General features: G+C 31.7%; 1 protein-coding gene across 1 annotated transcript in view; it reads right to left on the reverse strand.

Annotated features, from left to right (window-relative positions):
- Positions 1 to 27,500, reverse strand: part of LOC145268299 (uncharacterized) — a 149,694-nt gene that overhangs the window by 42,461 nt on the left and 79,733 nt on the right. Inside the window, exon 3 of the mRNA XM_080123723.1 lies at positions 5,191 to 5,330. Within this exon, the coding sequence (XP_079979849.1) occupies positions 5,191 to 5,330 (140 nt within the window). The remainder of the gene's footprint in view (positions 1 to 5,190; positions 5,331 to 27,500) is intronic.

Genomic DNA, 27,500 nt, shown 5'->3' on the forward strand with positions numbered 1-27,500 from the left:
CTCACCAGAAGAGGAAAAGGGGCAGAATTATACAAAATACAATTGTTCTGATGATAATAATAAAGTTATATATACCTTTTATTCCTTATCTTTCATTTACAATATCATTCAAACGCTGACAAGGATCCTTAAATCTTTCCATTTCTCGATACTTTCAATTTTCAAAGTTCGACGTGAATCATTAAATACCTCCACTTTTTGACGCTTTCAATTTTTCAAAGTTTGGCATGAATCATTTAATCTTTCCATTTCTTGATGCTTTCAATTCTCAAAGTTTGATGCGAATCGTTTAATATTTCTATTTCTCAAGACTTTCAATTTTCAAAGTTTGACGGGAATTGTTTAATATTTCTATTTGTCAATGATTTCAATTTTCAATATCCCACTTTTGTCTCAGGTGAATCGACTTTATATTTCATGCTGGAATAGTTAGTAATTAAAAAAGGATTTTTGTCAGCGTTCGGACAATATTGTAAAATCCGACTTGTTCAATTCAGTTCCCAGAACTCAACTCCTGCTCTCTTGACTTTAATCTTTTTATACAGTCTTTTTTAGAGGCGAAGCCTCATTGGTATGCAAATCAATGCATATATCACACTACAAATAACATTTTACATTACTTCAATCGTCCATTGATATCTTCAGTTTCATGAAAACACTATAAATTTAGTTAGCGGGCCTCTAATATATAACATATAGCTTTGATCTTTTCAAGATAAGGACAATAGGCATCTCCTGTCTGTGTGATAATCATATTTTGTTCTCATAAGCTTCATGCCTTGTCTCGAGCGATTTCCATAAAAGAATGTTTCATATTACCAGACATCTGGACTGAACTAAGTAATTTAAAAAAAAAAAAAAAACTGTATCAAAGTATGTTATTATTAGGACTATGATAACAGAATATTCTTTTCATTGTTTTGGCTCTCGAGTATATATCCGACAGTTAGACACAGTTAATCAATCAAGAACCACATCACTCTATATAAAAGCGTATAAGATATCAGCAGATACACACTGGAGAGGCAAAACAATGAAAAGAGTATGCTGTTGTCGTAGCCCTAGTTATTATATTGCCAATAACATAGTACAACAATAGCAAATGAAAATTGGTTTGTCAAAAGTAAAGTTTTGAATTAAGGGACATTAAGAACCCATAAATGTCAACTAGAGAGTTTTTCAACAACTGGAAGTCAGAATATTGCGTTTACGTTTAGGTTTTGACTGCCTTTACTTAATTCTCTAAAAAATGGGCTCAACTTTATTTTCTTAAAGAGGCTTTATAATGACAATATTAAAAAAAAAAATTTTCTCTAAAAAAAATATTAACAAATAATTCAATACTTACAAACATTATTGTTTCGTGTTTATGCAAATTACTGCCTGTCAAGAGATTTGAACACAGTCACAAAGTCACTCTTGATTTTGTAGGTCGGTATTCTACCTCCAGGCTATCAGAAATTAACACAGGAATCGAGGAAAATTAAGCATATAGAAATAAGATAAATATTAATAACTACTCTTTACACCTACAGACACTAGTGTTTCATGCTTATGCAATCATCAGTGTAGGAAATGATAATTTCACATTTAGATATTTGATAGATTTGACATATCTAAAGCCTTTGATAGGGTATGGCATAGCATAAAGGTTTACACTCTTTAACCCTTATCCTTGAGTGGCCTCTGGGCCTTGATAATGTGGTGATGCCTATGTAAAAAAAAAAAAAAAAAAAAAAAAAAAAAAAGATATAATCTGCAAGGATCATCTAAATAACTGCACAGCTGTTATTTACTTCCTTCTCCACTGCAGGAAGTGTGGCACACGGCCAGGAAGGTGGGAAAAATCAAGCCAGCACCCTTGATGAAGGAGCGCTCAGGCTTATTACGAGTTGCTTAGAAAGTAGTAGGGGCGCCTCAGATAGTAAACAATAAAAATTACTTCACCCAAAAGATGGGAAGCAGCGACCTGGGTGGATGGATCTCCTAAAACTGCACAGGACGTTTCAGCCTTTCTTAAAAAATAGTTTATACTTTGGTGCAGCCCATGCATGTGCAAAGCTGTGCTGGAACAACTTGTCCTCGTGTTGTATATTGGGGCCCTATGCCAGTAAGTAAAGATTATGTCAACTCAGGCAAATAAATCATGTATGGAAATACAAGGAGACTTGTTGGCGATTTTAAAGGTTTTATTGAGAAAAGATATTTGTTCACAAGGAGAGAGACTAAAAATTAATTTCTTCTTATTTAATTTTCTTAATAAATTTCGACTGTTGTATTAAGTGTCAGCACTATCTGGCAGTGAGAAGAAATAGGTCCAGTGAGTGAGGCGATAGAGGTCAAGGACAAAACACACTACGAGCAGGTGTTGAATTTTCTCAATGGAAATTGCATCATGTTCAACAGAGTTTCGGGCAGTTTGTAGTGATGAAGCAACTAATCCAGACATAACAACAATGTAGAAAGCTAAGAGAATTTTTTCAAGACCTATTCGTACATTGACCAATTTTTAATTAAGAAAATTCAGTAAGAACAAGTAAATTTTGGTCTCTTCTCTGGTGAACATGTAGCTTTTTACAAAGGAGGCACCACTTATCAAGGCCCGGTGGCTACTCGAGGATAAAAGTTAATGAGTGTATAGTAGTTAATGGGAAAATATCGTAGTAATCATTAGTAGTGTAAATTTAGTAAATTGGATTACTTAAGGAAACGGCTCTTCAAGAAATTGTTTACATTTGACGTGAAGATGACTATATTATAGTCAGCTGGAAAGCAAGAAAACAGAACAAAGTTCCGCAGGCATTCAGTTCTTAGAAAGAAGCTTTGTTCATAGAATCTATGTTTAGGTTTAGGCACAGATAAAGAATGGGGGAAATTATTGCTAGGGGTTTCAGCTAGATGAGTGTTTTTCTGTGAAAGTCAAGCCAGGCTGGGGGAACCATAAACTGGAGCTCAGACGAGCGCTTGCCATGAAAATAATGATAAAGCAGAGACAGGTTTGCAACGATTCTTCTGTGGGAAAGAGGTTGCAAGGAAGATAAAAGGGCATCCCCCACTAGGCTACAAAGTCTCTTTTGAACTCTGTCAACGCAGGGTAAGCTGTTTCTAGCAGCTCCTGCTCAGATGTGGCAACAGTACTCCGTCCTTGGACATAGTTAGCTCTTATACAGGTAGAGAATTGCATCAGCAGTGAGATATCTACTGAAGTGGTAGAATGATCGCACCATTTTTCCGGCTATAACAAAGACAAAGAAGAGTTCTCTGCAGTCGATTCTCATGATAGAGGATAATTTGATGTCAAATTATACAGAGTTCGAAACCCCATATCCTCAGAACTTTTTGTAACTTGCACCACAGATAAGCATCATAAAAACTGAGAAATCCTGAAAAATTTAATGTAACTCCAAGTGGTTTCTGATTTAGAGTATTTTCCATTTTGTGTAAATCACGCATGATCTTACCAAGACGACATTTTGATGATTACATTTTCTTGAATATTGTCTTTTCCTTTTTAATTTTCTCATAAGTTTGTTCAAGCTGGAGACAAGACAGTCTACTGAATACCAGACATTCACCCACTATCTCATATATTCCAACCAAGAGATCTTTTTAAGATTCTAACCGTCTCTTTAAGTGCAATTGTTTGAATCTCTCTTGCACTTGGTTTAATGGGTATATTTGCCTGATAGTTGTTTAGATTCATTTTAATGAGTCCAGGTGCCTCTATTAATTACTTTTAAATATTTTCAGTTTGGAACATGATGTGGTCCTGAAAATTCACTCAGGTATATTTTTTGGGACCTGAGGAATCCAAAAATGGCATCAAATTTGCTCAGAAACAAAGTATTCGATGTGATTTTATAAGATTTGGAAAATTTTTCACATGTGTACCAATATGGAGTCACACGCTCAAATTTTTAGGATTTTTTAGTTTTTAATGATGTTTGTTTGTGATGTAACAATAAAATCTGCGGATGTAGGTTCAAGTCCTGCATGATTTGACGTGGAACTGTGCCAGAGCAGTGGTTTCCAACCTATTATGCATGGCAGCATTTTTTTTATTTTTTGTGACACACCTAAAATAAATATTTTCTACTCATAAATCCTTTTTGCAATAAAATAATAAAAAACAAAAATTATATAAGGAGAACTTTTATTTACATAAATCAGCATATCCTGTATTCAATATCATTTTGATATTGAAATTGGGTTCAAATTATTTAGCTCTGGTGCCAATTCTCGCTATGTTGAAAAAATTCTGATATTTCAGTTAACAGTCGATGTCAATGTCGATGCCTCCATTCAGTCTTGAAAAACAAAGGATACCCCATGTAAAGGGCAGCTGCGCATGTAATTGTGAAGCAAGGGTTGTGCAATCCCCAGCCACACCTTTCCTGTATCGGTACTGCGTGAGTCCAGTGGCAACGAGAAGTCCAAGACGACTGGAAACAATGCCGAGATAAGCGGAGAGCACATACATACAGCACCTGGAAGTCACAAATGGTCACTCATCTAGTACTGGCCAGGCTCACTATTGCTTAACTGGGGTGATCTGACGGGAACCGGTGTGTCAAACGTGATTATGCCGTATAGTTAACAGTACCATCATTAATATAAACCATAAAATAAAGCTTGCCAATTAATAAATTGCGAAACGTTAGATTCCAGAATTTCAACGATTTTGAACCATGAGTAAGAAATTAAATGTCTTTATTAAGCAGAATTAAATTAAATGAGTTCTATTATCTCTTTACGGCATGCCGGTATGCCATGGCACACTGGTTGGGAACCACTGCCCTAAATTTTCTTCAAGATGTGTATTAAGATATGCCATGCATGTGGGGATGATGCACTCCAACCTGCATGTTCATCGTCATCATACCATATGAATCCAAATATCCTATTTTTAGCACTGGTTTCCCTTGTATTTTTTCTAGTCATTCTATAAAGACATTTACTTATGGGAACGACCGCATGAAGGTTGTCAACAACCAAAATGATTTTCGTTGAATGAACTGGATTCGAACCTGAGACACTGAAGTTTTCAATCCGTGTTGTTAACCATCGAACTACTGTCACCTACCGACCTGCATGTTAATAAAAAAAGAAGCGATGATGATAACGATGATGATAATGATGATGATAACGATGATGATAACGATGATGTATATTTGATGTGCATTTACTCACTCGTATTTGTGCTTGTGCCCTTCTGGTCTGCTTCCTTGCAATGAGGAACTGTCTTGTCGAGAAAAACATTAACAGGAGAGACAGCGCTATAAGCAAAGGTCCCATCATGGATGCTCTTCCTCTAAACACGTCATTGAATCCTAAAATATAAATTAAATCTAAATAAGATATAATATAATACAATAATAAATCATAATAAATAATAATAACAAACGAGGGCAAGCAATTAGAAGATCTGAACAATGTTATATTATGAATAAGCGTATGATGGCAGGGGAGAACCAGACAAACAATATAAGTTTAATTTTAAATGATTGATTGCTCAATAGTTTATTTTAAAAAATAAACTTACAAAAAACAAAATAAAATAAAGTGTTCTTCAGCTCAACAAGAGTTTATCCCTGCTGTTAAGGTTATTCATTTCAGCATAGTTTTTATTGGCGATTCGTGTCTTTCTTTGTTGTTAAAATATGCCAATATTTGTTATTTCTTGTGGTGTTGTTTTAGATAAAAATATTGAAGGATAAAAGTTTGGGGTTTTTTTTTCAATAAAAATGTCTAAGGTGAGCAACACAGCAGATTTGTTGTCTACTTATTATGAAAATGTTGTACAAAATATTAATTAGCAACAAAAATATTAAATAGCAACAAAAAATAATTAGCACTAGAAAAATTAATTAGCAGCAAAACTATTACTTAGCAACAAAACTATTAAGTAGCAACAAAAATTAATTAGCAACAAAAAATATTAATTAGCAACAAGCAATTAATTAGCAACAAAAATTAATCAGCAATAAAAATATTAATTAGCAACAAAAATATTAATTAGCAATAAAAAATATTAATTAGCAACAAAAAAATTAATTAGCAACAAAAAAATTAATTAGCAGTAAAAATATTAATTAGCAACAAAAATATTAATTAGCAATAAAAGTATTAATTAGCAGTAAAAATATTAATTAGCAGTAAAAATGTTAATTACCAATAAAAAGATGAGAGAAAAGCAAAACCTTTGGGGCTTATTTTGGTTTCTTCTAGTTAAGTCTTCACATTGACTTTGCAGGACCCATTGATGAAAGATGTTTTTTAATACTACGTAAATGTCGACAGTAAATGTCATAAAAAAATATTTTCTGATAAGCTGTATCACATTTGAGAAAATGATTTTAAAATTACAACACACTTTTAGAGTCTCAGACATCATAGTTTCTGACAATCATACTCGTTTCTCTTCAGTGAAGTTTTCAGATTTGTGCAAGCAGAATAATATCATCATGCCATTTTCAATCAAACAGACAGGTTAAGCATTTTGTGGATACATTTAAGAAAGCACGCTTAAAATTCAAAGGGAGATAACACCGGAAATCTTAGAGATATTTCCTGGAAATTTTTATTTTTTTATAATAGAAATCGCTCCAGACAAGGCACGAAGCCACCTGATGTAAGAAGCTAAAAAATAAAAAATAAAATACTAGTTGAAGGTAAAAAATTAGCCAATGATAAGTGTTTCATGGATAGATTCCAACCCAGAAACAGCAATTCTTCCCACTTTATCAGAAACATCGCTCATGGAATGTGAGGACTAAAGAATAAAACAAGGGAAGCAAGAGTTATGAGACTGCAAAAAAAAAAAAGAAGACAAACTCCACTTTCTACACTCTAAACTATGGAACTACACAAAATCCAAATGTCTCCTGTTCCTATACTTTATATATTTTGACTGTTATTTCACTGTGCGACTTTGACATCACTGTGCTATTGTTGTAAACTGTTGCGAAACCTCTAAAATTGTCCATAAACTAATTCTAAATACATTGATCTCTATTATCCAATGCTTTGCTCCAATCGCTGCCACACCTTGATTAGCAATCCTATTTCAGCTTCCTTTTGTGTACCTCAGTGAACAAATTCCTTTCCATTGTCTTTCCATTAAGCTCGCTCTAACCTTTGTTCTGATGATCAATTTATTTTCTATTTAATTTTTTTTTGTTTTTGTTATAGTTTTTTCTTTTTTTTAAAAAAAAATTCTTAACACTTTTTGGGGAGGGGGGGGGAGACGAACGTCAATAGTATCACACAGCGTCAGACAAAGCACATACAAACACCTAACACACATAAAGAACTTCTGTGCATGTTTTACTATAGGCAACAAAACAAAAACGTGGTAAAAAAAATCCAAGTATATAACAAATAAATGTTATCAAAGGCAAGAATAGTTACTCTTCTACCTAACTGGATAAGTTTTGAGGTTATTTTTTAAACTTATTTTAAAGCATTTATTCTGTTTGAAAAACAAGTACTGTCGAGTGTCACGTGAAAACAAGAAAATAGAAACCTAAACAAATACCGGTAGAAACCTGCCAAATAAATGTTATTGGGTGAGTTTCTACCAATATTTTAATTTTCTAATCATGAGCGATCATCGAGACTCTTCAGATGCCGCTCTCATGTCGGCCATTTTTTCTTTATTTGGTATTGAAAACGTTATATATGCCTGATAGACTCTTCTTTTGTCATGTATAAGTTTGGAATAGTGTTTTCGTCAGATAAATGTAGAGATTGAATCTTACAAATACTCCTCATCCTCTTTTTTTTTTTTTTTAATCAAGTCTAAATAATATAAATAATATTATAAAGGTTAAAAGATCAACCTGACACAGATATTGTGTTTCAACCTCAACCTCTGTTTAATCCCTATTGATTTTAATAGTCTAATTATCAACTCACTCAGTCTTAAAAAAAAAAAAAAACAACCCCCAAAACAAACAAACAAAAAACAAACAAACAAACAAACCTATTTTGAAACATTCACTAATTGAACAATAATCTCTATTTCCATAAAGTTAGGTGTGTATATGTTTCACTTCTAAACTAATTACCAGATCATTAAAAATTTTGGTATCTGGATTTTGATATATACAACCATCTGGATAAAGTTAGGTATATGCATATATTTCAGTTTTAAACTAATTAACCGATCATTAAGAAATTCGGAATTCGGATTTATATATATATATATATATATATATATATATATATATATATATATATATATATATATATATAATTTATGTAATCTCCCTTTTGAATCAATGATTAAATTTATATGCATTAGTATATATTTTTATATTGCCATTTTATATTTTTTTTCATTTTTTTTTTTCACTTTTTATAAGCTCCAAAACAGCTTGTTGAGCTTTGTATTATCCTGATAAGTCTCCTTTTAAAGAATTTCTTTACTTCTCCTTTGGGCTACCCTCCCCATATATATATATATATATATATATATATATATATATATATATATATATATATATATAAATTTTATTTATACAAACATTAATGGCTACATATGTGCATACATGTTCCTGTAATCACCCATGTTGGGGGATTACGTCTTCAGGCCAAGAATTATCGTCGAAAGTGATATTCCAACCAAATACATTTTCCTATTTCGTTTATCAAGTCAGAATGCAACCTGGGTGGGAGTCATAAAAACGGTTAGAGGACAAGTGAGGTCTTTGAAGATAGTAAACATCTTTTTCATTTCCCTTTCCCCCCAATCCAACCTATCTTTTGGTTTTTATGGCATAAGGTACGTGAGAATTTAGTTTTTTTGTCTTGGAGTATGTACATTAAGAACATTAGCCATGGTCACTACGTACTGACCGGTGCCTTTCAATCTACATCCATCCACACACATACATACAACACACACACAACACACACACCGCCACACACAAACACACACTCACGTTAATACATATATTCAAAAGCGAATCTATGCTGTTCGCTTTTATTTTACTCAAAACACACGTACTGAAACTAGGCAATAACTCTAAATTACGCATGAATAAAGTTAAAAATTACAATAAGGTAAATAAACCAAAACAAAAAATAAATAAAAATAAATAAAAAAACAAAATAAAAACAAATAAACAAACAAAATATGAATAAACATAAAACACGAAATTTATCTAAACCCCACATGTGCATATATATATTAATATATCAATATACTTATAAACGCCTACACTTTGCTACACCCGCACATATATACACACACACATACAGACATATAGAGACAAATAATGGCATTTTTCTTTACTTCAGTAGCGAGGTAACCCCTTCATATATGAAATAGTATGCTCCTACACTCCAGACGGGTGTATATATATATATATATATATATATATATATACACACATACATACATATATATACACATATATATATATATATATATATATACATATATATACACATACACATACACACAGATACATACATATAACATACATATAAACAACATTCGGAAATCCATACATTCTTGTAATCTATATTGTTACAACAATCATATACGAGACAGCCTATTCTAATAGTTCAGAAATATATATGCATATACATACATATACACATACAAATACATCCATATAGTAACATACACACTGATATATAGATACATATATATATATATATATATATATATATATATATATATATATATACAAACATACATGCATACATAAAATACACTTATACATACATACTCACACAAATATAGACATATATATATACATGTACCCTGCCACCAAATGATACATCTAAAGTAGAAACAGACATGAATACATTTACTATATAAATTCCCCTTTCCTATCAAACTCCACACGCATAGTTATATTTCATGGCCCCACCCGCTTGTTACATTTTCCTAAGTTGTAGGTTTATTTCCGTAAAAATTTATACTACGTAAAAATTTATATTGAATTCAGCATGAAGTTCATAGGCCTATATTCATATTAAGCAAGCACTCTTTCGATGGTTAGGCAGATATACATAAGATGTATAACGATACAATAATAATATATAATAACATATGACAGAAATCAGAGTATTTAGGTTATACAAACTGAGTATACAAGCTTATATATTGTAGTACTTACCTTAATCTTTATTTATTCACCCTAATTTCTTTATCCCCTTTTCTTTCATTCACCCTTCATTCCTTACTTTCTTTCACCTATTTATTCATTTATTTCTTTCATCTATTCATCTATTTTATCTATTTATTCATTTATCCTTTTTTTTTTAATCTATTTATTCATTTATCCTTTTTTTTTTTAAATTAATTTTCCTACCCAGGTATATAAAGATCATATATCCATACATGCATACACCCAAAAATACCCATATGCATACATTATTACGAGGTTCACCCAAAACAATCTATTACTCGTTTGGTTCAAATATACCTTCATACAGGTACTTATTTAGGTTAGTAATATTATAACTGTTTGATGAAGTAGAATATTAAGCGACTTACGTAATCCATACGGGTATGATCATAGTTGCGACCTCACTTATCCTCTTTGGGGGGGGTTATTTGATGGGGGTTAGTTGTACTTATAGTTGTTCTGGTCTACTAATTTAGAGTTCTTTAAGTGCGTGTGTTCTGAAATGTTTGCAGGATATAGCAGTTTCTTGTTTAATATTTAATAATTTTTCTCTATCTTTAAACCTAGTTATCTCAAGTTTTTCTGATAAGCATAATGGACATAGTGAGATCAATGAGTGGCAATATACTAGGTGTTTTATTTTCTCTAACTAATTTCCAGTAATATAACGATAAGGAAGTGTCCTTTTCATATGTTTGAATACTCATTGAGCATGTATGTCCATAGAATCTATTTTTAAAAGTCATTTGGGTACTCCCTATGTAGAATCTTTCGTCCCTTGGGTTCTCTACCGGGAATATCCTAGCTTGGTATACCACTGATGAGGTCAGACATTCATTTTTTATTGGGCATTCCTCAGGCTTTTTACAGTTACATTTATTCACCGCAGTGTTTGCACAAGTATTTTCACTTTCTCTATTAGTCGTCTTTAAAATTCTTCTATTATGCTTTTTTATAATCCTTTCTAAGTTATCACTACAGCTATAACTTAATTTTAATGTATTTTTATTAAATATTTTATGTAATATATTATTTGGTGGGAAATGCTTGTTAATAAGTTGTAAAAATTTTGTACCAAGTTTTGTTTTCAACATAATATTAAAGGGGTGTGTGAACCAAATAATTTTCCTACCACGATTTCTAGATCCGTTTGTGCTAGCGTTCAAAAAAAAAAAAAATATATATATATATATATATATATATATATATATATATATATATATATATATATATATTATTACCGTTTGATTCAGGTTTTTATTAATTATCATTTTTGCAATATATATATATATATATATATATATATATATATATGTATGTATTTCTGTGGAAATATACATATTTCCTTATAATACATACCAATCCTTATTTAAGAAGCTCAATGTAATTACAGAGCAATAAAGTGAATGAGTGACAAAAGTCTATATTCCAAATATTAATTTTGCTTGATTTTGTGCTACGAAATAGATACTGTCAAGAATTGTAAATGTCAACAGAATTAAAGGAATAAATTATAAGATGGTCAACATCCTGATCTTTGGAATATAGACTTTTGTCATTCATTATATATATATATATATATATATATATATATATATATATATATATATATATATATATATATATATACTAGCATGGATAACCAGCGTTGTCAGGGTGGACATGAAGTTCTGTTTGGACACACCTGCTATACTAAGAATATTGAGCAGTTTTTCATTATTATATGTCAACTCCATCGTTACCCCAACAAAAATTTCAAAAATAAAAGAACGGATGAAAACATGAAAATGTAATCACCCCCAAAAAGAAGTATGTGACAAACTCTTCACCAGATATTTTGGAAGAAGGGATACGAAGAAAAGCTATTCTCTGGATATTGAGCACCTTTGTATGACTATATACCAGTTTAAGTGAATTTCTTTAATGCTGCTTCAGTCTGTTCTATGGTCTGTTGCACCGAAAACAAACTATAAATAATTCAGTTTCAAAAATACCAAAGTAGAATTTGTAATAACCGAAATACACATTTTTATGTTATAAAAATGATGAGTTATGACTTAATGTGTTATTAAAAGAAAAAAAATTAGCAGTTACAATGTCAAAAAATGTGAAAAAAAAAATTAGTAAAAAAATGCAAATGAAAGTTTTTTTTTGTTTTTATTTTAAATAAAGAATCATGGTTGAATTGGATTGTTTGTTTATTTTAAAAGAAAATCAACTGGATCACAATGTTAATTGCGAAATCACATTGGAAATTATTTTATTTAAACTAATTCCAAAAATAATGCTTGAAACTTTGTGTGAATTATTTTTAGTTTGATTATCCGTCGAAAAAGACTTAAAAAAAAAAAGAGTTGGCGCCCAGGGGAAACGACGCAAATCAGTTTATAAAAAAAATCAATGTCAGTAAAAATAAATTAAATTAAATATGTTATCAATTAAATTTAAATAACAAACTTAAATAGAATACTTAAAACAATTCTCTTACTATAAACAATACCTAACTGCTATTTAATAAAATCGATTTTCCTTAATGTAATATGCAAATGAAGTCACCTTTTAATCGTATATTTATCATGAATCATACTATATATAGGAATGAATGAAATAATAAAGTAATTGACCTTTGTATATATTAATCAAATTGTGATCAAACAAACAAACAAACAAACAGGAATACGAATTTATATATATAGATATATATATATATATATATATTGAAAAAAGGATTCCAGCAGATTGCTCTATTATAAGAAAAAATTCTGAAAATAAGAGTGTATTATTTATATTTTTTATTTACAGAAAGTTCAGATGAGACAAGTCATTGGTATTGTCGGTTTCAAACCTAATAATAGAGGACCATTTTAGATAACCAGCTCTCTTCAGCCGATACTCATCTGTTTTTTTAACCGGAAAAGGAATCATATAGAAATATTATAAGATATCGCTCAAATCTCGTTTACCTGAAATAACCTAAAATTCAAAATTTAAATATATGTATATATATATATATATATATATATATATATATATATATATATATATATATATATAACTACTTCATTTACTTACATAAATTTAATATACGAAAATATAGATTTATGCATAAACTTTAAGTATTTACTTCAAAAGTGCTCAATACGTAGGTAGAGCTAGTTAGTAATTTATAAAATATATATGGCGATTAAGCTACACTGTCTAACAAAAAGTGTAGTTTATCAAGCAACAATATTTGCGAAAGAAAACCCGAATAATAAGAAATATTACATAGGCATGACTTCCTTAGATTTCGAAACCCGATACTATGACCACAAAAGTACATTCAAAAATAAAAAACACCGTATAAAAACAACACTAGCGAATAAATACTGGGAACTCAAAGAAAGCAGACATTCGCCGGTAGTCGAATGGAAAATAATGAGATAAGCTACCACGTGCAGACATTTAGACAACCCATGTAAATTATGCCTCCATGAAAAATTTGCTATCTTGTACTTTAAAGAACCTCAAAATCTATTAAACTGTAGACGAGAAATAGCAAACAACTGTGTTCACAAAATAAAACTTATTCCAGGATAGCGATACAAAATAGCTTTAAAACTAACAATAACAATAGAAAACAAACAAATAAATAAATTAAATAAACATGAATATACATAAACGATCACACACACACATATATATATATATGTGTGTATATATATGTGCATGTATGTGTGTACACATAGGTATATTTATATATATATATAAAAAAAAAGGAAGGAAAAGATCTACCTTAAACCACTAACCTAGTTCTAAAACAGATCCTTTGTTCGATAAAATGCATGCCCATTGGCTGATAGGAGGGGGCGCGGTGGATACTAGAAAGCTGATTGGCTAACTAGAAATCCTCAACATATATAAAAACAAGAAGCCACCACAAAATTCGCGCATAAGCCTGACGAATCCTATAGTGGATGAAACGCAGAATATTCAGTGTAGCTTAATCGCCATATATATTTTATAAATTACTATATATATATATATATATATATATATATATATATATATATATATATATATATATAAATATATATATAAGAGCAAATAGTTTAAAAAACATGTTAAAAACACTTTGAAAAAGAGTTAAAAGCATATTTAATTTGAAAAGGAAACACTAAATAAGTGGATAGTCTTTAATCCGCAGAGTTTTGAAGAAATACTTTCCTTCTCATCAGAGGGTAGGAATTAGCAAAATGCGGGATCGGATTTTGCATGCAAAAGTATTTGATGAAACTGAAAGTAAGTCAAAGATCTTACTTGATAACAAAAAGTGAAGAAAAGGGAATATGGTGAAGAGAAAGGTGAAATATCCAATGACGGTAAAATCCAAAAATGCAAATATATATATATATATATATATATATATATATATATATATATATATATATATATATATAAAATAAAATAAAAAACACACTAACAACACTCATTATCCTCTCCAAAATAGTCCTCATACAATTATTGCCCCACCATTTGTTGAACACTATGAACAAAATTCAAACCATTTAACTAATACAAATCAGCAAATTAATATTAATACCAGACCTCGAGCTTTTAATAAAGTACATACATATATCGGCGCTACTTTAACATTAATTAAGAAAAGAATATCAAACCACATTTCTTCTTTTAACAACCATAATTCTAATAATAACCAAGGAACTTCTCTAACCACTTTAATTAAAAAACTTAACTTTAATAATACCACCTTCTCAATAAAATGGACCATCATAAAAAAGTTAAGTCTTATACTCTAGGCTGTAAGTCATGTCGCCTCTGCACAACCGAAGCTATAACTATAATTACTTCCTCTCAAAGTAACAATATAATAAATTCTAAAAATGAACTGATCTCTTTCTGTAAACATAAGTCCAAATTTAATTATAGCAATTTTGAAATTACATAGTTATTACTTTTACCTTTTAGATAGATATATAATTTTTTCTTTAACTTTATCGCTTTTTCTACATACTTCTTAATGCTTTATAATTTAATAATCCCTTATTCTAATTCTTTATTTCTTCTTTGCTTGGCTGGTTTTTTATCTGCAATTTCTGTTTTAGTCTTTAATATTCCTATCTATCTAATATATCAATCTACCCACACTTTCATATCTTGTATGTATATTTACTTATATTTTACTATATGCATTTACTTACTTTCTTGCTCTTTCCTGAATTTGCAGATACCAGCCATCCTCTCCCCTTATATAATTTTTATTTTTTTATTTTATATTTTATTTTTTATTTATTTATTGTTCATTATTTATTTTCGATTTATTAATTAATTAATTTATTTTCCCTTTAGTGCCTTTTAACAACTCTTGCTGACATTTTCTTAAGTAATAACCTGTACATTTCAGTTGACCTATATTATTCTGCCCTATATATTTTTTTGTGCCTTTTAACTTTTCCTGTCTGGGTCATTTTGACATTTGTTTTTCTATTTTATATTTAATTCTATCACCATTTAATTTTTTCCCCCTTCTTCTTCCCTGATCTTTCTTTATATTTATGTCTCGGCAGCAGTGTGAAAAGCATATCTTATTTTTCTTTTATTAATATTATTGGAATTTTTCCCCTTTTCCCTTGTACATATTTGTGAATTATTCCATGGATTTCGGCCTTTGGATTATTTTGGACCATCTTCCAATCACGGGATTTCCTTGGATCTTACTTGTGCAAATGGAAATTCAATTAACTTTCTTGAGGCTATGTTTTTGGATTTTAGCGTCATTGGATTATTTATCTTTCACCAGACTATCCATTCACGTGTAATCACCTTTTTCTTCACCATATTACCTCTGCTTCATTTTTTTGTTATCAAATAAGATCTTTGATTTACTTGTTGTTTCATCAAATACTTTTGCATGCAAAATCCGATCCTGCATTTTGCTAATTCCTACCCTCTAATGAGAAGGAAAGTATTTTTTCAAAACGCCGCGGATTAAGGACTATCCACTTATCAAGTGTTTCCTTTTCAGATTAAATATGTTTTTAACCCTTTTTCCAAGTGTTTTTTTAACAAGTTTTATTAACTGTTTGCTCATATATATATATATATATATATATATATATATATATATATATATATATATATATATATATAAATGGAAAAAAAGGAGTAAAAAATATTTTTGTTAAAAGCATAATTTTTAATATTCTTTGCTAATATACACAATACATAAGTATATTCATTGTAGTTACTTACTCTCTAATGCAAATGCTAAGTAGTGGATTCCTTTTTCCTAACAATATTTCAATTTTTTTCTGTCTCAGCCCTCTCTTATCCGCCTGTAGTGCAATAACAGATTCATAATTAGATGAATCTGCAATGTGAAATCTGACCAAACCCAACATATTAGATCTGAGGATTTGTTGAAAGCATCACACTTGCCAAGCATAGAGGTTATCCTAAGGATGAATCAATTATGTTACTGGATTAACTATTGCAGAAGCATAAATATCTTAAACAGCAGGAAGGTTGATGGGCTAAGGAAAACTTAGAAGCAAGGCCACACAGATTGAAATTTGGAGACAGTTGACTCACTGGATAATGAGAACCAGGGAGTTAGCTTGCATAATATCAGAAAATGTCTGATCCTCGAAAAGTAATGTTAAATGAATGAGAGAAAAAGAAAACGAATTCATATTTTATTTAATTTAAGTAACTTGATTTTTAGTTTTCCATTTAGATATGAGGAAATATGGCAATTCAGGAGCATAGGCGACCTTAAGTGCGATCGTACCGGTGTCACTGTAAAAGCTAGCCTCAATGTAAAAATGTTCCGATTACCAAACCGGACTTCCTGTTTTAGTATAAAATAAATAAGTAAATTTACATGAAAGGAAATATTTGAAACTTTTGTGAATACATTTTTATTGCTTTAAAAATATATTTTACATATTTATTTTAAACTATAGCGAGAAGTTCAGTTTGGAACATTTTTATTTCACATTGAGGCTAGTTTTTCACCCAACACCAGAACCATTGTACTTAGAGTCGCCTATACTTCTGAATCGCCACATAAATATATATATATATATATATATATATATATATATATATATATATATATATATATATATACACATACTAGACTACCCGTGACCCGTTGGGTCAGTATGTTATATTAGCTATGGAATTCATGTATGGGCTTGACACTTGAGACGTAAAGAAAATAGTTTTGTCTTTTTGACATAACAGAAACATTTCTATGAAAATATATTAAAATGAAAAAAGAATATAGATAGATTTCTATGAGTCTTTCTGTTTATTATAATTGATCATTTTTGAAAAAAAAAAAAATTTGCAGTTACTGAATTATAAGTGGTTGGCCATACTTATAGATAAATGTGCACTGAACAGATACCATAATACTTATTATAGTTAAATTCAAATTTTGATATATCTGCTTTTCTTTTTTCTTTTTTTTTTTTTACATCATTCATTTCTGTATTACGTTTAAGTTATTTTAAACCCCACTCTTCCCATGTTAAATAATAATTTCGAAATAATAACGTTAATATTTCAGTGCGCAGGTAATGCGCGCATGCGCAACCGGATGTCATAAACCGGAAAATGGGTTACATACATCGTTACAAGGTCATTTGTGTTTTATAATTATATAGATGGACCCACCCTCTAACCCACGGTTTGAATTCTTGCAATGCAGAGTTAACTCCTCTTTTCCTTAGTAGAGAAAAAGGAAACACGTATAGAACACCCAAAGAAGGCTGCAGGTTGCAGCGACCGAATCGATGAGAATAATTGTCCGATTAATCCATAAATATAAAAGCAAAAATGTATGTATGTTTGTATGTGTGTTCGCTTTTTCTGTATGTCTACAAAAGGCTTTTTTCAGAGAAGCGGTCGGTCGCTTAACAACTTTTTAAAACTTTTTATATCACATATAAATCGTAATATCTCAGAGTTAACAACGAAGCTCACCTGTCTATTTAATTTGCTCGATTTCGGCAAGATAAATATTCAACATTTGTCGCTCGCCGCATGTGGGTTAGTCTTTTTCCTATAACATCTTGGGAAAAAAAAAAAAAAAAAAAAAAGCATTCCGCAGTAAATGAAATACTATCCCCGCAGTAAAACTTGACCTCATTAACTCATTAAAACGAGCACCTGCCAAATCTAAGTAAATAAATTCAAACGTCTCTCCGTTAGCATCTCACAGTGGAGCAATGGTTAACGTCGCACGTTTTTTTTTTTTTTTCACACTTTAATTTACAACTTTGCCTCAAGGGTTCGGGTTCGATCCTCATACTTACTTTTTTTTTTTAACCCCCCCCCACCTACCTCCGGAGTTTCCACACACACCTCCAAATACCCGGGCAACGCCGGGTACCCCTTGCTAGTCAAAATAATAAAACCTAGATGACAGTAGAAAAGGATTCTTCTTTTATGCATTTAACGTCGCTTTTCTCTTGTTTAGGGGTCAAGTGTGAGCCAGCTGTCTCGAAATTCTACTCTGTGTAGTTGGTTGGTTGTTTTTGTTTTACGGATTATCAACCCTTTTCAGATTACTTAATGCCGAATCCAATAATTTTGAAGAAAAATTTTTTAATAGAATATATTTGTTTTTTTTTTTCAAGTCATTTTCTATTTAACCCATAGTTGGGACCCTAACAGGTACTACCACTCCGGGAGTGGTAGTACCTGGGAGCAATAGCAATTAAAAGGTGGCTCCAAACTCGCCAAAGCCTGCAAGCTGGGACCTCACCATCGGATATAGTTTAAGGTCATATCCAGAACGCTACTCTGTGTGGTCTTATCTAATCACTTGCAATTTAGGACATCCATGCTTCTGTAACGATTTATCCAGTACGATGGAATGTTTCATGTGACCATACCAGCACAATCGATTGATCCTTAGGATAATCTCCACGCTTGGTAAGTGTAACATTTTCAGCAAATCTTCTGACCTGATGTGACAGATTTGGTCAGATTTCACATTGTAAATTCATCTAATCATAAACCCGTCATTGTGTCATAGTCGAGTGAAAGAGAACTGGGTGATGACTCAGTATTCACTGTTAGGTTGGTTGGTTGGTTGGTTGTTTTTGTTTTACGGCATATCAACCTTTTTCGGGTTATTTAATGCCGAATCTGAAGATTTTGAAGAAAAATTTTTCTAATAGAATATATTTGTTGTTTTCACGTCGGTTTCTATTTAACCCATAGTTGGGACCCTAACAGGTACTATCACTCCGGGTCAGAGTGGACCTGGGAGCAATGGTAATTAAAGGGTGGCTCCACACTCCCCAAAGCCCACAAGCTGGGACCTCACCACTGGATATAGTTTAAGGTCATATCCAGGACCCCCATTGAGGGACTTTTACCCTCTGCAGGGGGGCAGTTGGTGTATTCTGATGCCCCACCGACAGGGCCTCACTATTAGGTGTTGGTGCATTTAACAAAATAGGAATCCATACTAGCGCATATTATGAACCAGATTTCTGAAAAATGTCTGAAGTGGTCAAGTTGCTGGTCAGCCAATCAGAAAGCGATAACAGGCACACTTAGACAATATGGAGCAAAGCAGACAACTTTTAATAAATTGGAAGAAAAAAAAAATTAAGTTCTTTAATTTAAATCAGTCATAACAATGGAGTATGTGACAATGAATTTAACCAGCCTAGATAAAATATTACAGATGCCGGTGTAAGTCCTAAATTCTATCCCTTAACCCTAACTTCTAATCCCAAAGCAAAACCCCATATTCTGGCAGTTGACGTCAGGTGCTGGTCGAGTCTGAGAAGACATGAACAAGAAATCCGGTTCGTAATATTCACTAGCATAGCACGCACTCTTATGTAACATGACGTTTCTATATAATATCCCGGATGTAGACAAACATCTAAGGAATTTACAGTATATGTATGAGAATTTAGCTTGTATGTAAGTGCAGCATGTTTCGGAAGGTGAGATGGGAAAACAAAATTTTCTGAAAACAAAAGAACAAAGACGCAAACTGTTCTTATAAGACCATATACAATGAGTGATTGTCGTAGATTGAGACAAACCAAGCATGGAGACATGCTCTCATTAGCTGATCGCTAAACAAATCATCATCGCAGCAACCAACTGAAGGCAAATAAAAGAAAAATATATAATTTTCAAATTGCCTTTCTTTGTGTGCTTTTTGCTGGTAACTTCCCTAGCCTTAGGATGATGATGGGATCATCGCCATGAATAAACAGTGTTCCACAAATCTCTTTTTCGTCCAGTCACGCTAATACCTCATCCATTAAACATATGAGGTTACCCACTGAGTAAATTTAATCTGCAAAGTGCTCCCAGCTGCTGTCACAATTAAGGTTATTGACTCTTTCATTTCTTTTTTTTTTTTTTATTAATGGAAATCACTCCAGACAAGGCATAAAGCCAGACACATCATGTAAAGAACTAAAAAAAAAAAAAAAAAGTAAATTCTACTTCAAAGTCAAAAACTAGCCAACTGTAAGTGTTAGATGGATAGATTCTGAACCAGAAAACAGCAATTCTTCCCCCTTTGTCAGAAACATTGCTCATGGAATGTGAGGACTAAAGGACAAAATGGAGAAAGTGAGAGTTACGAGGCTGTTGAAAGTAAACCCAACATCCATCTTTCTACTCATCTACAGGCCGCACTTAAATAGTTCGCATTTACTTGCCTGTCGACGAGGGCAGAGTTAGACACAAGGTCGGTTTTTATATTTTTAATCCACATCTTCACAAAGGGCTATTCTGGATTGTGACAAAAATAAAAATTGCCTCAGTCTAAAAGAATTCCTCCCTCACAGACCGAGACGAAAACAAATGGAATCTAATTTGTATTATTTGAATTATTCGGACTACTGTTCTCATATTAGATATATCCTAACAACATTTCAGTCGATGTACATAATTCCCCAACCTTCCTCAGTTGCATCGCGTTGAACTTTGGCATCTTTCTGTCAAATTTCGGAATTTGCATTGAATTTAGAATGAAACATCCATGAGCAGAGGTTTTTTTTTTCTAGAACTACCATTCTCTGGAATACAATAATGTGGGGTTGATTCCCAGCTGACTGCAACATAATCGTTTTCAAGTCGAATGTAAGCAAATTCTTGTTGAGCTGTCCTCTTAAAGAATAAAATTCTGCACGACTTCAATCATCATCTCCAATCCTCACTATCCATCTGATACATACATTAACCCTTATCCTTGAGTGGCCTTTAGGCTTCGATGGGCAGTAACTCTTTTGTAAACAAAAAATCCCTTCATTTAACCCGACAGGGTAAATTGCTCTTGTTCTGTCAGCCACACATGCAGTGGCACTGCTGTTTTAATAACGTCAGCGACCTCAGCTCTCCAAATTGTAAAGCCATTGTAATCTCAGGAAGACAAGTAAAGACGGTAGTTTTTTGTTGCTTTTCGTCTTAATTCGGGGGTGCATCTTCCCCAGTGAGCTAAACACGCCCCCAGATACCAACCTGGAAATTTCTATGGCTCAGCACAGTACATATAGCGCCTAGAATTCCCAAATGGTCACCCGTCTGGTACTGGCTAGGTTCATTGTTGCTTAACTTTGGTGATCTGGCAAGAACTGGTGTGTCAAGGTGATTGTCAGCTTTAATTGGGTAAAAGTCACTTTCTATAATTTTGTGAATATTCCGTGGTTGCTTACTTACCATATATCTTTCCTCTTAATGTAAAGATTCTTCTTCTTCTTCTTCTTCTTCTTCACTTGTATGATGTCCATTTTAAATGCTGGCATGTGTTGGATGTCTTTTAGAAACTGACTTCCAAACTAACCTATCTCTGACCAGGTCTTTATTTATTCCTAGTCATAACCATTGAAGCCTACCCTTCTGCACACATCTCCCTATACTGTTCAAATTTAGTTTTCCTCTGAGGTCATTAGATCTAAGTCTGTCATTAAGACTCCTATTACACATCCATTACGCAGCTAATGAAATGAAAAAAAAAAAGAAGGAATTATCTTGTTTTGATAATATTTAACTAGTGGGACCTGTGGAAATTCCACAGGGGACACATTCCTATGTCATATATTGATGTTGTCATTCTGTAGATGTTCAGTGTAAATGGAGACACTTTGATATTATTGTAGCTCTTTTGTTAAAATTGCAAAAGTATTTATCAAAGCTAGCTCAAACACTTAGTAAAGTACGCTTAAATATGATATTTTAATTTTTGCAGATTTCGTGTATATTATTATAGAGTTAATGTTCTATCGATTTTTATATATTATAAAGTTGCGATTTAAAAAATAAAAAATATATATCCATATGACTTGGGTGCATTAGCTTGAATCGAGACTAAAATAAAAACTTATGAAAAAAATATACTGCTCCCCATGTGGGTGTACCAAATTGGTTAAAGGGAAAATTATTCCCAACTCGCATTTAGGTAAAAATGCACTTTCGTAAATAATTGAATTCATTCAAAACATATCGCTAAAATCAAAACAAACAACATATATATATATATATATATATATATATATATATATATATATATATATATATATATATAACTTGAGTTCCTTCAGCCATAATTGAAACCGAAACCAAAATTTATGAAGAATTCTTGCTAAAATTATTTATAAAAAATATAGATGACTTAAGTGCCATCAGCTATAATAGAAACCAAAACCAAAACTTATGAAGAATTCTTGATAAAATTATTTATGACAAGAAATAGAAAAACATAACAATAAAACGACCTGAATGTAAGTATGACACAAAAAAGAACACACGAGCTATCATATTAATATATAAATTAAAAAAAAACAAAAACATTTATTTCTGATATGTTCCACGAAAGGGGTATATTTGTTTGAATTAGCTGAGTGGTCTTGGTTACAGTGATCAAGTAACACAATCTAGTAAGTTGCCTTGATGATCAAGTGTTTATAGTTGGAGCTAATAATATCCTTAAGCGTGACGCTTTCAGAATAACTTTCAAGCTCTCTCTCAAGTTGATATACCAATCACTATTTATGGCTTAACCAGCCAATACATCTCCCTTCTAATGATGCAATAAACACATATCACTCATGACCATCACGTGATGTCTGTCACATATTCTTGTTTATCTATCACTTATCAATACTCAAATTCTTGACTTGTTTCTAAATTCTAAATTCCAGTCTATCAAATTAACATTCCTGGTACATTCCAATGTTAATATTCTATTTTACAAACATGTGTTCAAGTTACTTGGCGTTGCCACGAAAAAAAAAAAAAAAAAAAAAAAAAAAAAAACAACAACAACAACAACAACAACAGCAGCAGCAGCAGCAACAGCAGCAGCAGCAGCAGCAACAACAACAACAACAACAACAACAACAACAACAACATCATAGCTTAGACAGTCATAAAATATGGTTACAAGGATGACCATAGACCCCTCTCCTACAGTTCTGAATGACCTTGTGCATAATTTATTTCTATCTTTGGTATAATTTTCATAAATAAATAAATTTTCCAAATTTGCACAAAAGAAAACATGCAAAAGTTTTGTACACGATTTTATTTAAAAAAAAAAATATTTTACAAAAATAAATAATACTTGATTATTTTTTGCATAAAATAATAAAAATGTTATTGTTTCATTGTTTTTAATTTGTTTTTAATATTATAAAAAATATACTACTTTATGAAATATTTATGGATATTTTTTCATTTTTTTTATAAAAATTGTATAATTTTTTTATCTGACACTGATTATGCAGACTTTAAGTCATCTATTTTTCTGATTCACTGACACTAATCTATGTATAAATAGGATTGTGTGTGTGTGTGTTTTATTTTGTGTGTTATCCGAGTGACTGTCGTTTAATTGTTATGGACTTCCATCTTCATAAGTTTTAGTTATTCTTCATAAGCTTCGATTATAGCTCATGGCACTCAAGTCATCTATTTTTTTATAAATAATTTTATCAAGAATTCTTCATAAGTTTTAGTTTCGGTTTCAGTTTCGACTATAGTTATATATATATATATATATATATATATATATAATCATCCACATACAGTACTGTTTCGCTGTTTCACAGCTCATCAGTGTGGCTAGACAAGCAACTACCTCTAGCCAGGATCGAAACCTGATTGCTCAAACAACAGTTGGCGCTTCTAACCATTGCGCTATACAGCTGCTGCTATGCAGGCAGTGAATTAGCACTGTTTTGACATGAATTAGCACTGTTTTGACATTGTTCAAAGTATATGTATATACATATATAAATATATATATATATATATTTTTTTTTTTTCATAAGTTGTGGTTTCAGTTTCGATTCAAACTGATGCACTCAAGTCATATGGATATATATTTTTATTTTTTAAATCGCAACTTTATAATATATAAAAATCGATAGAACATTAAATCTATAATAATATATACGAAATCTGCAAGAATTAAAATATCATATTTAAGCATACTTTATGACCGGCTTATACTAGGCGTCCCTGCTAGCTTAGATAAATACTTTTACAGTTTTAACACAAGAGCTACAATATTTGGTCAAGATCAAAGTGTAGTATCAGTTCTTTAGATGCTGTACTTCCATCTCTTGTTCTCTTTCGGTGGAGGATCAGTCCTTCACGACTGAGACAATTTTTTTATTTTTGTACCCTTTCTCCACGTTAAAAAACGACCCTGGTGTCTAACTCTGTCCCGTGGGGAGGCATAGTAAATAGGTACAATAATAGCAGAGCGTCGCCATTTATGTTGAACATCTGCAGAATGCCAACATCAATATATTACATTTGAATGAGTTCTCTATAGAATTTCCACGGGTCATGCTAGTAAAGCAAGATTTCTTTAAGTTCAGTTTATTTTATATACCTCTGAAGCATTAAATTTGGCATTTTCTAGAATTAAAATTATGTAATGGATTTTGATCACAATTGGAATAAGGATTCTAGACATAAGGTTTAATATCCTTATGTTTCATAATTATAACATTTTATTAATTATTTTTTGCGTAAAATAATAAAAATGTTATTGTTTTGAATTTGTTTTTAATATTATAAAAAATATACTACTTTATGAAATATTTATTGATTGTTTTTCATTTTTTTATATAAAAGAGACCAATGTGTGTTGGTGTTTTTTTTTTTTTCATTTTCTTTCTTTGAAGATTGTACTGCTGGGTATGGGGCAGCCAAACCAGCTGCCAATATTGCCTTGTTTTTTATTGTAACTAACCGAGAGTTTTTTTTTATTATCCTCACTGTTCCCTTAAGTGCAATTGTCTGGATCTGTATCGAGCTGCTACTACTACGAGACTAGGCTGTATTCTCACCTTAGTTCTTTCTTTCTCCCTACTCTTTTCTCTTTTCCTTCCTTTCTTCTTATACGTTATCAGAGGTTCCAGCCAATGAAAAGCGAGAACGGTTTACGTGGGACATTCGAGTGAAGGAAACGTCCTTACTTCCACGGCGACTAGAGACAGAACACACGCCTCACTCCTCAGCTCCCGTTAGGTAGCCAAAAGGAGCATTGAACATTAATACAGACTTTACAAAATGCACTGTCTTTCTTTGTAACCTGAGTTTCGGGAAAACACACATATATATTGGATATATAAAACCTCATGAATTCATAACAAAGTCGCGTTACACGTCCTCATTTTTATAAGAAGACAATGTCTTCTTTTACCAGTATTTCTTTCTATTTCAGTTGCAACTATGACATGAAAAGAAATTTGAATTTTAGGAAGCTCTATATCATTCCAGTTATTATAGGAACAACTACAAAAACTACCTGGGAAATATACCTGATGAACCAAGTGCAAGAGAGATTCAAACGATTAGTACCCCTGTTAATGTATGGTAATAATACCATAGATCTCTTTTGCACTTGGTTCTTGCAAGGCTCTTTTTTGCGTCACTTTCTTTGCAAGTCATGCACGCGTATCAAACTAAAACTATGTTTAAAATGCTTTTTGCACCGTCATAATTATCATTAGCACTCGTGTCTGTATAGACACTAGCATTTGTCTGTATGTTTTTACCTTCTACCTCTCTTTCACATTTCACATTTGAGCCCAGACACCGTGGCTCATTTTTTTTTTTTTCTTTGGTCGCATAGCCACTCCCTGTTATTTTGATTGAAAGAAAAGTTGTTTTGATTTATTCATTTTTTTTTTTGTGTGTGTGTGTGGGGGGGGGGGGATTTTTTTTCCAGTGCACGGGCAACAAAAAGTGTTCAATATCCAAAGAATAGCTTCTTATCTTTATATTCCTTCTGCGAAATAACTGGTGGGGAGGTTGTCACGCACTTCTTCTTTTTGGGAGCGATTACATTTTCGTGTTTTTATCTTTTAAATTGTTGTGTGTGTGGGGAGGGGGTAACGATGAAGTTGACATATAATAATGAAAAACTGCTCAATATCCTTCACGTGGACCCGGCCAACGCCAGATATCCATGCTAATTTTCATATGAATGCAAATTTTTCTTTTTTAGCAGACACTGTTTGCTTCAGATTAGAGTCGCCTGTTTTTCTGATTAACCATTTTTTCTGATATTAAAAACAAATACACAGATACTCTTTAAATAGTTAGAATGCAGTTATATTGAGCATATTTTGGTGCAGACAAAAAAGAAAAGTCGGTAATAAGTCATACTCCATCCACTATAAATATGCAATCCCTACAGCTACATATCTAGAGAACGGAGTCATAAAATCTGATATAATGGCATGTGACAAGAATGAGAAAGAAGCAACCTTAGTAGAAGTTAGTGTCCCCCAATGATGGTGGGTTAAACAGAGCTGAGAGGGAAAATATAACAAAATACCACGGTTTTATCTATGACATGAAAAGAAATTGGAATCTTAGGAAGCTCTATATCATCCCAGTTATTATAGGAACAACTACAAAAACTACCTGGGAAATATACCTGATGAACCAAGTGCAAGAGAGATTCAAACGATTGCACTTAAAGGGACAGTCAGAATCGTAACAAGATCTCTCAGTTGGAATTTCTAAGTTTGCAGGTGAATGTTTGGCATTTGGTAGGATGACCCATCCCCAGCTTGAACAAATTGCTAAGAAAATTGTAAAAAAAAAAAAAATCTAGATTTTTCAGATTTTTCAGATTAATGAATTTCAATTTGTTTTTTTGTTTTTTTTCCCTGGCATTTAGCAGGCTAAATTAAGCGTGCGAATCGAAATTTGGTAAACTCTGTTCTAGATAAACAATAGATGGGGAATCAGAAGAAGACGTAACTCAGTCTGCAGTAAACGGTGTCAAAAAAAAAAAAAAAAAATTATTCCATTTTTCTAAAAAAACAAAAAAATTTTTTT

Source organism: Euprymna scolopes, chromosome 43 (genome assembly GCF_053919585.1).
Source record: "Euprymna scolopes isolate OS-2025 chromosome 43, ASM5391958v1, whole genome shotgun sequence".
In the NCBI taxonomy this organism is placed as follows: Eukaryota; Metazoa; Mollusca; class Cephalopoda; order Sepiida; family Sepiolidae; genus Euprymna; species Euprymna scolopes.